At 39.3% G+C, this 13,499-nt stretch overlaps 1 protein-coding gene across 7 annotated transcripts in view; it reads right to left on the reverse strand.

Annotated features, from left to right (window-relative positions):
- Window positions 1-522: 522 nt before the first annotated feature.
- The window catches only part of Poteml1 (POTE ankyrin domain family member M like 1), a 116,111-nt gene continuing 103,134 nt past the window's right edge, over window positions 523-13,499 (reverse strand). For 5 of the 7 annotated variants that reach the window (XM_087589421.1, XM_087589419.1, XM_087589417.1 and 2 more), the window contains 8 exons: window positions 12,811-12,847; window positions 10,656-10,717; window positions 7,506-7,539; window positions 7,026-7,068; window positions 5,853-5,981; window positions 1,659-2,131; window positions 1,238-1,557; window positions 523-679 (listed from right to left, as the gene is read on the reverse strand). In XM_087589421.1, the coding sequence (XP_087445547.1) occupies window positions 657-679; window positions 1,238-1,557; window positions 1,659-2,131; window positions 5,853-5,981; window positions 7,026-7,068; window positions 7,506-7,539; window positions 10,656-10,717; window positions 12,811-12,847 (1,121 nt within the window). In that variant the 3' untranslated portion in view covers window positions 523-656. The remainder of the gene's footprint in view (window positions 680-1,237; window positions 1,558-1,658; window positions 2,132-5,852; window positions 5,982-7,025; window positions 7,069-7,505; window positions 7,540-10,655; window positions 10,718-12,810; window positions 12,848-13,499) is intronic. The other 2 variants (XR_015639753.1, XR_015639754.1) reach the window with 2 other exon arrangements.

Consider the following 13,499-nt stretch of genomic DNA (forward strand, 5'->3'; position numbering starts at 1 on the left):
TCTTGAAGACTCTTATGGAAGAAAAAGTAGAAGGATTGCAGTCCCTCAGAGGATAAGAACGCAACAGGAAGACTAACAAAATCGATTGACCTGGACTCTTAGGGCTCTTAGAGACTGATCCACCAACCAAAGAATATACAGAGGCTGGTCCTAAGCCTCCACACACATAGGTAGTACATATGGACCTCGATCTTCATGTGAGTCCCAAAAAAAACTGCAGCAGGGACTATCCTTAAAGCTGTTGCCCGTATGCGGGATATGTCCTTCTATCTAGACGGCCTTGTCTGGACTCAGTGGGAGAGGAAGGGCATAGTCTCACAGAGACTTCATGTTCCAGGGTGGGAAGATAACCAAGTGGCCCCTACCCTCTCAGAGGAGAAGGAGGCGGGGCGCAAGGGAAGGATTGTGGGAGAGGCTGACAGGGAGGGGGCAGTGAGCAGGATGTAAAGTAAACAAGTAAAAAATAAAATTGAAAATAATTGAACATTTTTTCTAGGAAGCATCACATGGCACAACTGAGTCTCCAGTGAAACAATAAATTTTTACTTCAGTCTACTATCACATTATACCTTTAACTCTACAATTTATATATATGATCAATTCTCCCACACAGACTGCTGTGGCATTCCAATCGATCCTGGAGGAACATCAAGGGTCTAGGGATCAGGAGCCGCAGCCACTAGAAGAAAAAGAAGAATTATCAACAGCATCATCAGGCACATCACTGGTGATATTGTTATGCCCAGCATCAACAACATCAGTGTCATTATCATCGGGATCAATGTAGAGAGAAACAGTGAGAAGGTGGATGCTTCTCTTGTTATTTTTAATCTCAGAAGTTGCTTCTTTTGGAATATTGCGGTCAAAGGCTATGCTAACCTCAGAAGTCACAGTTCAGAATGACAGAGATAAATAGACAATAACATTTAACAGGAAGTTACCCCTGCTTAGTCATTCAGGAAACACAAGGTCTTCACTGGGAGTGACCATAATCTCCTCATTCTAGACTAGAAAACAACCAATCAGAAAACAGTTTTACATGTCACTTGTATTTGTCCAAACTGGATTTGTCACATTGCCAAAAATATCTTGTATAAATTGAAAAAAAATAAAAATTTCAGGTTCTAGGTTATTCATGAATAGCCCTATAGAAGCATGAAATTTATTAACAAAACAGACCTAGGTTTCTAGAAAAAAAAATTCATCTATTTTAAGCTACTATTTTTGTCTAACTTACCTGGTCCAACTTTTTTGTTAGTGGGAGCTCCATGGCCATTTTCTTCATGCCATGCATGTTGAATTTGGATTTTCATCCATGTTATGACAGAGAAAAGTGAGGATACAAGCCATATAAAAGGCAAAAAGGGGATGTGTGCTATCGCTGGTGCCCGAAGATATCCACTCTTCCTGAGAGGGTTCATGCTGTGGTTTATTGGTTCAGCTGACGCAGAAGCATCAAAAATATCAACAGGTGCCTGAGTAGCAGGCAGACCTTCTTCTATGTCAGGAATAAAAGATTCCTCATCTGAAGAAGCAGTATAAAATATTTCTTCTTCACTAGGGATATCAAAAGAGTCAGGTTAGTCATTTAAATGGAGTCTAGGGAATAACAAGTGCGGGGACCAGGAGTGCGCTCTGGGTCAGCATGGGGTTTGTACCTTGTACTCTCCTTGTAAAGAGGTAAATCAACTACATAATCCAATCCAATGTGACTAGCTGGTCCTGAGTCACCTGACACAGTACTGTCAGCAGCATATGTAAGGGACAGCTCGGGCTCAGCTGCAGTCAGACTGGCAGCGGCAGTGGTGGACTTAGTTGGCGCAGGCTCAGCTGCAGTCAGACTGTCAGCGGCAATGATGGACTTAGTTGGCGCAGGCTCAGCTGCAGTCAGACTGGCAGCCTCCTTGGTGGACTTCGTCGGCGCAGGCTCAGCTGCAGTCAGACTGGCAGCCGCATTGGTGGACTTAGTTGGCGCAGGCTCAGCTGCAGTCAGACTGGCAGCGGCATTGGTGGACTTAGTCTGCGCAGGCTCAACAGCATCCAGGCTGTCAGCAGTATAAGCGGAAGGTCCAACATCAGCAGCAGCCTCAGAAGGCACGGAATGGAAATTTTCCATTTTAGTTTTTTCATCCTATAAGGAAAATTAGCATTGTTACTTTTGATTTAAAATTCACTGATTTTATTCATTTTATCACCCTTCTGATAATGTCAGAACCTTGATTTATAGTCCCCAAACTATTTCTGTATTCCGTAGATATTTAGCAATACATTCAATGATATTCAGTAATGTCTGCTTCCTTTCAGGATGAGTAAACGGCCCAGAGTCTTTAAAAATCTTTAATGTGGACATGCTTAGGTTTATACTTACCACTATTCTGCTCTTTGGGATCTAAAGTCATGGTACTTTTTAAGATGGAAATATATAAAAAGAAGTGACAAAATGTGTTTCTTGGCCTCTGATGTTTTGCTCTGCTTCTCCTCTAAATAGCGATTTTGTAATATTCTCTCTCCTTCATATTCTATGGTTCATTCTACAATATTTCTCTCTAAAGCTCTCCAGGTAAAAATGCCACCTCCCCCCCCCTTCTCTCTCCTCTCCTCTCCTCTCTTCACCCTTCGCTTTCCACTTTCTGCACTACCCCTCAAGTAGCTTCCTTTTCCTATTCCTTCTTGAGAGAGTTGGGTATATTCTTTTACATCAAATCTTTCTCTGGATAATCACCTTCTCTTTCATGCAATTAGGCATTACTTTTAAACAAGGTGCTTCATTCTATAAACTAAGTTTACCTTGATTACTTAGCATTAAGGGTGTGTACTAAGGAAATGTCTACATTCCAGCTTGAGAGATTAAAGGTCTGTGCAAAGGCTGAGCCACACGATAAGTAGAAATTTGTTTATTGAGTAAACAACACATTCTAGGAGGAGGGCACAGAATGGTCAACTGTTCTGTAACATCGTTACTATTGCTACACTTACAGGATGTATATGAAGACCTCATCCAGCACCTCTGTGGTGGCTTGAATGTCAACAGCCCCATAGGCTAATATTATGCTTGCTGTGCAGAGCGCTGAATTATTTTCAAAAGCAGTAGGTGGTGGGGCTGTTTTGTAGTAAAACTGTTGCCAGAATGAGGTTTAAGATTTCAATAGACTGGTGTCATTTCCACTAAGTTCTCTCTCTCCTGTGTAGGTCAAGATGTGATCTCTCAGCTGCTGCTTCATCGTCATGCTTGTCTGCCTGAATCATGATGGTGATGTCTGTATCCAATTCAACCAAGAGACCCACTTCACACCATCTCTTTCTTCTAAACATTTTCTTTCCCATGATATTTTTTACAACTATAGAAAGTGACTAACATAAGCATCAGCTACTACAATAAGAGTGTATTTAACAGAGCCTGAAGGATTCATTCCAAGCTGTGAAGTGGTGTTACCCAGGGGATTGGGTCACAAAATGTGTTATCAAATTCCATAAAGCTAGCTTAGATAGGATGCCTGAAACACTCGTTGATTTAAATAGATAAATTCAGAAAGTTGGGCTTGTGAATGGGTTTGATGCTGCATTGTAAATGGGAAGCCTCATTGACTCATACTGCATAAGAAATAAGATCTTCACATGTTTGTTCTTCCTTACACCTCAGGGAAACCCATAACATGGCAGTCTATTTTTGACTTTCAGTGCCAGGTTTGAGGATGATTTACGTTTCTTATTAGCGAAACTGACACGTCAAACATTCTCTGCTTCAACAAGCAATATATCACAGAGAAGATTCAACAGAACAGGTGAAGGAGGACTGTTGGTCAAAGAATAATGTTGAAGAAGCATGCATTTCCTTTTAGTGTTCACACTATTCAAATGGATCATGAGAGAATTTAAGTTCCTTGGATTTCCTGAGAAAGACAGACTTGAATATAGCAAACCATGGGGTATGTTACACACATAGTCATGTTTTCATATGCAATGTGTTACCAGACTCCTTATCACTACCCCATTGAACCATCTGGCTGGCAAATATGTATATACACAAGTGTTTGTACATATCCATGTGTATGTATTTGTACATACATATGTGTATATGAGGTGTGTATACATATATGTACAAATATATGTATATACATACATATTCTGCTTTTAAAATAAAAGGATTGAGAGAGATTGGTGTATAGCAGTTCAGAATAAAAAATGAAATGTAGTAAGTATGAATTTCTCATTCATGTGAGCTTTTTCTTTCTGTCAAACTAGGCATCATCTTTGAAACATGCCTGTGTCATTGTAAATCATGTCTGGCTGTATCTGTTTATGACGACTTATGTGGGGAGCAGGTGGGGCGGCAATCCCAAGATGGCGCCCAGGACTGCTGCCAAGTCTTATGACTAGCACCTGACTTCCTCATACACCCAAAAGTAAGCCACGCCCATCGGGAGAGCTGCACAGGCGCACCATGACACAAGATCAGGCCATCTGGCGTGGACCTATAAGCTGAGACCATGTAGGCTGGACTGATGGGGCGTGGTTACAGGTTTTTGAATAGGGAGTGTGCTTGGGGGTGAGAGATTGCTGCTTGCATGCAGAGAGAAAGGTTCCTGAATAACTGCTTTGAGAAGAACGTCGAGCTGTTGCTCCTTTCTGCGGGACGGAGACGACAGACTTATACCTTGCATTCTGCTAGCATGGGGTAGAGAACTGATATTATCTAGCTAGGTTCTTTCTTTTTTTATTTTATACTTATTACACTGCAATTTCTATGTAGTCTTGTGGGAAGTCTTGTGTTCGTTTGGTTTTATTCAAGTTTAACATCAGAAATGATGTTTAGTTTTACTTCAGTGACATTTATTCCTTGGAAGAATGGAAACTACCTTTGTCTTAGTTGTCTCTGTAAGATCCCACTGCTGTAATGATATGGTGGATTGTATTCTAATCATGGGCATATAAACCTTAGTTACCATATTCATCGCCATTATTTGTACATTCTATAGCATCATAAAATTCTAGTTAGGATAAAATATGCTTGTATTAGAAATTTTAGTTTAGAAAATCCTAATGACTTTTCACTGCAATAGAAGGTGATTGCCGAGTGAATTTCTGTTTATTAAAGTACCTGAGTTCTATGTCTTTGCTAAGGTCTTCCTAGAATAAAAATTACTCAGGTTCATCACCTGTAGTAGTTAATTGGAAACCAAATTGATCTAGGCATAAAGGAAGAGCATTTGAGTTTGGTTTCTGTAAATTTACAGTTTCTAATGATTCCATTATGTGTAATAATTATATCTGAACTTCCTCTTTCCTAATGATGAAATTAGAGGTCTGGAGGAAGGTAATTAGCTACGTGTTGACAGTATGCAGTGGAGTAAGGAGTAAGTAGTGTGTGTAAGATCAGCAGACACACCCTTCTGCTTGCTTTGTAACTTCTGAAAGGGGATTTAAACAGGAAAGATGGCTGTTACTTTTGAATTTGTTTCTGTACTTTCTGTGACAAAATATCTGATGGGGAAAACCAGTCACTTGTTTCAAGGAAGGAACAGGGAGGCCTGACTTTTGGCAGTACATTATTGGTTCTCACAGGCTGGTAGACCGGGAAGCAGATAACACAGTACTGGTACCACAAGTAGTCACAGCCATTAAAATCTACCACTGAAAACCTTCTGCTAGCGAGGCCAGACCCCGAAAGTTAAACAATCTCCCAAACAGTGGCCAAGTGTTCAAACACATGAACTCCCATCTCTTTGTCTGATCCTCCCATGCACTGCTTAGCATTTGTGTTAATGTTAAATAACCCCACACACACACACACACACTCATCATTTCCATTCACAAAAAGGAAAAAGGTTACTTCTCAGATTAGTGGGGATTACCGTTGCAGATGTATCTTCTTCCAATTCTTCAGGAATTGGCTCTAAACGAGAACACAAATAAAGTCCAGATTTTCTAAAACTGTTCTGGGTCCTCTTAGGTTTTATGTGGCTCTTTCTCACTGATTCTCCCTGCAATGCAGAGGGGAGAGTTAACTTTTTATTTGGTCCTGAAATTCACTCTTTTCTTTTAGGATGCATGCTCTTAAATCAACTTTATTACTTAGGAATTACAGGATATTGACACGTGAAAATTAAAATTCATTATTAAATATAAAATATCTTCTAATATGCCTACTTACAACTTACCAGAGGAGGGTGGTAATGGGGGGAGGATGGAGAGGGGAACACACATAGACAAGGGGACGGGGAGGGGCTAGGGGGATGGGGGGGGCTTAGGGGGATGTTGGCTGGAAACCCGGAAACAGAATAAGAATCGAAATCTAAATAAGAAATACCCAAGTTAATAAAGATGAAAAAAACTGCATGCATTTTCCTGAGGGTCAAGGCACTTAGGAGATTCCTGGATTATAGAAATATCTGGACTTACTAAGAAGTACTTATTATATATAAGTACACTGTAGCTGTCTTCACACACACCAGGAGAGATCATCAGATCTCATTACAGATGGTTGTGAGCCACCATGTGGTTGCTGGGAATTGGATTCATCAAAACCTCTGGAAGAGCAGTCAGTGCTCTTAACCACTGAGCCATCTCTCCAGGCCAGGAAAACCCATATGGGAGAGGGTGAGGGGGAAGGGGTGGGGGCTCATGGACAGGAAACCGGGAAGGGGAATAAAATTTAAAAGTAAGTAAAGAAATATATCTAATAAAGAATTTTAAAAAAAGAAATACTATGGTCTAGTAACAGTCACATTTTAAAATCAGTCGAATGTTTACTCATTTCTGCAAACAATACTTGTCAAACATCAGACATCTTCTATTGTACGAGGACTGCGCTCAGTCTTCCACTCACTATGTCTTTTGAGTCCATTCTCTTATTGGCCACCACTACCCACAAGGACTTACTGTTCTCTTGCAGTTTGTAGAAATCTCCACATCTACAATGTAGACTCCCTTGAGCAATCTTTCCATATAAAACTGATCCCAGTTACACTATTGCTGAATTATAACAAAATTCATAAGAAAATTAATTTCACAAAGAAGAATTTTACCTTCACAGAGGAGGTAGAGCTGACATTATCCACATTCACACACCTAGGAACAACAAAGGAGGGCTTGTCAGGGAGCCTTTAGAATAACAGCATGCAACATTCTTCCAACCTCAGTTTTGTGGCTCAATCCCTTCTTCATGAATAAGAAACCCAGGCAAACTATCCAGTAAACTTCAGGGGATTCTCTGTCACCATAAGTGCCCCAGGATTCAGATGCACATGAGATCAGACTTCATGTGGATTCTGAGAATCCAAACGTCCATTCTCACAGACTCATGGCAAGCACTTTATCCACTGAATCATCTCCCTACCTAAGGATGTTTGTCCATATCTCATGCTGTGTGGGAGATAATTGTTCAGCTTGTGATTATAAAAGAAATAAAGAAGCTGAAATCGTAGTACACAGAGGCGAAGAGAATGTCAGGTTCTGAACATTATATTTTTACAGATTAATGTATTGTACAATGCACACATTCTTACCATGGTGATCTTCCTGTAATTTGTATACCAGCTTCTAAAGAGGGAAACAAAGTTTGTCACTAAACAACTACAGGAAATATGACAATAATGTGCGAAGGCTAATATTTGTGACCCTATATCTTTTGGCACCATTTATGAAAAGACTTTAAAGAGAATAATTACTTGGAAATAATAAATATATGCAAAAATTTTTCCTTTCCATTTCCTAGTATTTTTCAAAGACAGAGAAAATTTTATCAAAAGTTACTACTTATAAAAATTGTTGTGCAACTGTGGCTATTAGCCCAAATGCTTGAATTACCCTAGATCCCTAGAACAAACGAAACTCAAGACGGATGATCAAAATGTGAATGCTTCACTCCTTCTTTAAATGAGGAAAAAGAATACCCTTGGCTGGGAAGGGAGAGGCAAAGATTAAATAGAGACTGAAGGAACACCCATTCAGAGCCTGCCTCACAGGTGGCCCATACATATACAGCCACCCAATTGGACAAGATGGATGAAGCAAAGAAGTGCAGACCGACAGGAGCCGGATGTAGATCGCTCCTGAGAGACACAGCCAGAATACAGCAAATACAGAGGCGAATGCCAGCAGCAAACCACTGAACTGAGAATAGGTCCCCCGTTGAAGGAATCAGAGAAAGAACTGGAAGAGCTTGAAGGGGCTCGAGACCCCAAAAGTACAACAATGTCAAGCAACCAGAGCTTCCAGGGACTAAGCCACTACCTAAATACTATACATGGACTGACCCTGGACTCTGACCCCATAGGTAGCAATGAATATCCTAGTAAGAGCACCAGTGGAAGGGGAAGCCCTGGGTCCTGCTAAGACTGAACCCCCAGTGAACTAGACTGGGGGGGGGGGAGGGCGGCAATGGGGGGAGGGTTGGGAGGGGGACACCCATAAGGAAGGGGAGGGGGGAGGGGGATGTTTGCCCGGAAACCGGGAAAGGGAATAACACTTGAAATGTATATAAGAAATACTCAAGTTAATAAAAAAATTTTAAAAAAAAGACTATAACACATACATAGGACTGTATGTAAAACTGGGCAGATGGAGAAAGACCAATGGGATGGATCAAGATCAATGTCTTCCTTGTAATCTGTGGTTTTGCAAAACAGACACAATGTGATATTTCTTTGTACTGTGTGTGATTCTACTATTATCTTAGTAAAGACTTAAATATCACATTACACACCACAAAAAAATTGTTGTGCAAAATACCTATGATCCTGATCACTATCAGACACAGAAATTACCATCTTAGCCTGAATTGTTGTCCCATAGTGAAGGGTTAAAAGGACAGCGTCATGTTGCCACTGCTGCTTTTTGCCTCTGGACTAGGGATGTTTGCAGCACTCTAGGTGAGCATGCTCATCTGGTACAGCAGTGAAAGGGGCTGCTACAAAGGTCGACTTGAACTTCCTTCACTTTAGGGGAACATTCATTGCTACCACCGGGAAGCACAGTCTCTGGTGACTGTCATTGCAGCATAGTCAAATATAGGAGACCCAAAGAACTTTACAAAACATTTCCAGCTGCAAGTGTGACAAAGCACTTGGAGATCAGTGTGTTACTGTAGTCGAGATCTTCTGAAGAAGATGTTAAGGGCCCTCAGATCTAGCATTGACCCCTAGCTCATTTCCATCAAAAAGAAGTTCAATATCAACTTCCATTGCCGGCCATGGCAAGAGCAACTGGAAAGACTTCCTTAGTAGTTATGCAACATGAATTATTACTCCAGAGAGAGAAGCATGAAAGAAACTTGCAGATAGAGCAGCAATCTCACATAAAACATTTTTAAAATATATTTCCACATATAAACCATAGTGTGTCTCAAGTTTCACTGTCTGGATAAAGCCTGCCCTTGAAACATGCTTCAGAGAATGAACAACCCTAGTTCATTTCCTTTACAGTATGTAAAACTCCACTGCACACCCCTTGGCATTGTCCATGACCAGAGCAAGTTTTTGTCCTATCAACAAATGGGCTGAGAAAATGTCTCTATGGTGGACCGTATGCTCAGCATGTGTGGGGCCTCTTACAGTCCTCGACAACACAAACAAAACTCCAGTGCTGAAATACATTTTAAAAAAAGACACCCACATTATGATAATTCTGTTTCCCTCAGGGTTATGTGAAGAGGGTCATTTAGGTTCCTCTACACTATTCTCTGGCTGGCTCTCTCCAAAGGCACAGTAAGTATGAGAGATGCTGTGGTGTAGGTTGCTGAAAGGATAAATTTTGTGGTGCTTCTCCCACTGTTGGAATCTAATCTTATTCAGACTCACTCAATGGATCATTCAATGCTGTGTACTGGAGAATGATGTGGTTTTTTCAACCTTCCATCTACTGTGCCAATGTTGTTTTTACTAGAAATTATGTCTTACAGCATATAAATCAAGTATCACTATATCTTTTGCTAATTAATAGGACTACAGGGAAAAGGTGCTGTCAGAGTAGCCCATATGGAGGCTGCTTTCATTGAATGCTTAGAATATCAGTTTTCATTCCCCAGCACTACCTACAAATCTCACACACCATTCACTTCTCCAAAGGTTCCTGAGTGAGCCAGATATTTATAATATCAAGATATTCACATTAAATGGAAGACAACTAAAAATAACTATAAGATAATCTGTGAATTATAAAATAAGTATGATTGAAATATTTTGAAGGGAAAAATTCCAGATTATGCTAATGATATTTAGTCTCCAAAACATAATAAAAGTAATTGAATACTGTTTTTGGTTTGCTTTTTAATATGATCATATTTTCACACACTGACACCTATGACATGTAGAAATAATCATATATATATTATATATAAAAACTGAAATAAAAATGTCTTTTATTACAAAGTCAACTTACTGCTGTGTAAAAAAATCATGGAATAGTGTATTCTTTGTATCAAAAGACACTACACGCATCAGTAGTTCAATTTGAAGAAGCTAACACGTCAGATGGTATCATTTGAATTTGAAATTTCTTAGAAACAATACCTTAATAAATCTGAAGTCTAAAATGGTTGCCACACGTGAAGAAAGGATATAAATATATTCATATTTGATTTCCTTACTTTTCTAGCAGAAACAAAATTCTTTTTATAGTTAGGGTAGAATCAGTAGAGAACTTACACTTAATCTTACCTGAATTATGCTGGTTTGATGTTTTCAGAATGGATTTTAGCTGTCCTGGTGGTCTTACTCGACTGTGGGGTATTTTTAGAATGATATTTTAATATTCATATTAAACATTAATCCAATGCATTGAATTACTTCTTGTTTGATTTCCTAACTTATATTACATTACAAGTCTGGGAATACTTTCCTTTCAACTTTTCCCCATGTGGAAAAAAGGGAAGGAATTTAGCAACACAAAATTAGCCTAATGAAACCATTACACAGACACATACACACACACACACACACACACACACACACACACACACACACACACACACACCTTTCCAGCAATGGAATTAGTCCCCTGACTACATTACTCATAACAGTCTCTGCCCCTGATGCAACAAAGCACCTTTTCCCATGATACTTTGTGAATATTTCACTATCCATGCTGGTACCACCCAACTGGTTTGCTTGTTGAACATCAAATATATTTCTGTTGCTGCTAGAACTCTTCAAAACCCACCACTGCTTTTGTAATGTTCAAGCTGCTCCTTCTTAACTCATGCATGAATGAATCCTGAAGTCACCATCTGCCTGTTTCTGTGCCATTTATGCATTTTTATGAACATAATAAGGTAATAACAGAAACAAAGAACAATAAGACTAAGTGCATTGAGATTGTGAAACTATTTGCACTTCCAAGTAGAAGTTAACATGCGTATTTTGCAAGGAGTCTTTGAACAGTTTTAGTATGGAAAAGTTTGAATATTGATTTTGACATTAGCTTTTATGATTTAGGGAATTTTAAACATGGAGGGAATAAGTCATTTGATAGTATTTATAAAATGTTATTATCCTGATGTAGAGCCCAAATAAAGAGAACAACATAATTATCTTCTCTTGCGGAGGTAATTACTCTTAATGAGCACAGAATTAGCTTGAAAAACACCTTTTAATTTTCTACCAAACCAGTGTCTAACCTAGCATCCTGGACAGGAATGGATGGGCCTTCACCTGTATGTTCATGTCCAACTGATATGGAAGGCAAAAACCTCCTTTATAGAGAGATAAATAATAGTCACATGCTCATTTAGTTCTATACATTCAGCTAATCTATTGAGATTCAAAGGATCCGTTACTGTGGAAAACTGATCATATGAATGGATAATTGATGGGTGGAGCTTTCAGAAAGACATGGGTCTTGTGGAATAATTAAAAGGTGAATGATTCCCTCGAGTTCCCATGCCAGGTGGAATCACATGCTCTAGATGTTTCTCTGTCCTCCATTTTCACACACTGTCTCCATAAAGGGTTGTTCCCACCCTGAAACCCACATCACGTTCCATGGGCCATGCTAGTGTGGCCAAATGTCAAGCTAGCCCCAAGCATTCTATAGCCTAGCACGGCTTCCTGTCACAGACTCTTCTCACACTCCCAACAACCCAGTGACGTCATGACTCAACAAACTGTAACCCAGCAACCAGAGTCCTATGTTAATTACTTAATGAACAATACATTCACACAATTAACTTATAACTAACTTATAAGGACATAAACCGCCCACCAAGATAAGATATAGTTTGTTCATCTAGACACACAAAATCTTGTACATATCCATCCCTTCAGAATAACCATAACACCCAATAAATGTACAGAGAGAATTCTTAACATCCACCTTCAAATTCTCTCAGCCTGTCATTGGATGGACTGCAACTCATGGGTGTCTTCAAAACATCTATGATATATGCTACACCTTTGCATTCATAGCTGGTGCCAAAGGAGGAAAGAAATTGTTGCCATCCTCTAGTAATGACTGAGAATCATTCCAAATTATGTAACATGTCAGACAAGATGAATGACTGAAATGATAACTATGAGTGTGGGTCTTAGTGCACAAGTATTTAGTAAGGCTTTGAAAAGCCAAAGAATCTTAAGTAGACACTAACTTGCACAGTTAATCCTAGCAGGCTCTTTTTAAAAACTGTATAGTTTGTTCTTGGAAATGGTGGGTGAGTATAATTTTCATTTTCTTATGAAATACACTGAACAAGTTTTCAACCTAAAATTATATTCAGAATATTGTGGGACCTGTAAGACACAAGTCTCAAAGTATACCCAAAATAATTTGCTTCTTATCTTTGCATTTCTCTAGTATTAATGTATTGTTAAACCTTACCGGGACAAAGGCCTTTCATTGTTAAAAACAAATACTCCTGAAAATAAAAACAAAGTATGTATTATTACAAGTATAGAAGAATATTATGAATAATCACACTCATTATTAGTATCAATGTCTATAAGAGCAATCTAGAGAGTATTCTAGAGTATTCTTTTTATTTGTAGCCAATTACTTCACTTAGAACCAATCCATTCCCTGTATATTTCAAATCAAGGATGACAGTAATTTATCAAACATTAATGTCTAGAAATAAATAGCCATAAACAATTGCGATGATCCTAACTGAACTCTCTCAGAATGACAGAAAGCCCAGTCCTTACCAGTATGAATATAATCAACTGTGATTCTTTTTCTCTGGGCTAATGATTCTGGAAAGAATAACAGATTGGGTCTGGTGGCACACAATGTGAATTCCAACACTGAGGAAGCAAAAGCACATCGATCACTGCGATTCCTTAGACAAACAGAACTACAATTTAGTGAGACAATGCCTCAACTTCACCCCTAAAAAGAGAAAAACCCAGAGCCCACCTCAGGACACCGCACCAGAAAAACACCCAGGGATAAACAGTTGGCTGAGGGCCAGCATGAGAATACACTCAACAAGACCAAATCAACATGACACATCCAGAGCCCAGATATCCTACTACTGCAAGACCTGGATATCCTAACACAGTCAAAGCATA

This window comes from Rattus norvegicus, chromosome 16 (genome assembly GCF_021556685.1).
Source record: "Rattus norvegicus strain SHRSP/BbbUtx chromosome 16, alternate assembly SHRSP_T2T, whole genome shotgun sequence".
In the NCBI taxonomy this organism is placed as follows: Eukaryota; Metazoa; Chordata; class Mammalia; order Rodentia; family Muridae; genus Rattus; species Rattus norvegicus.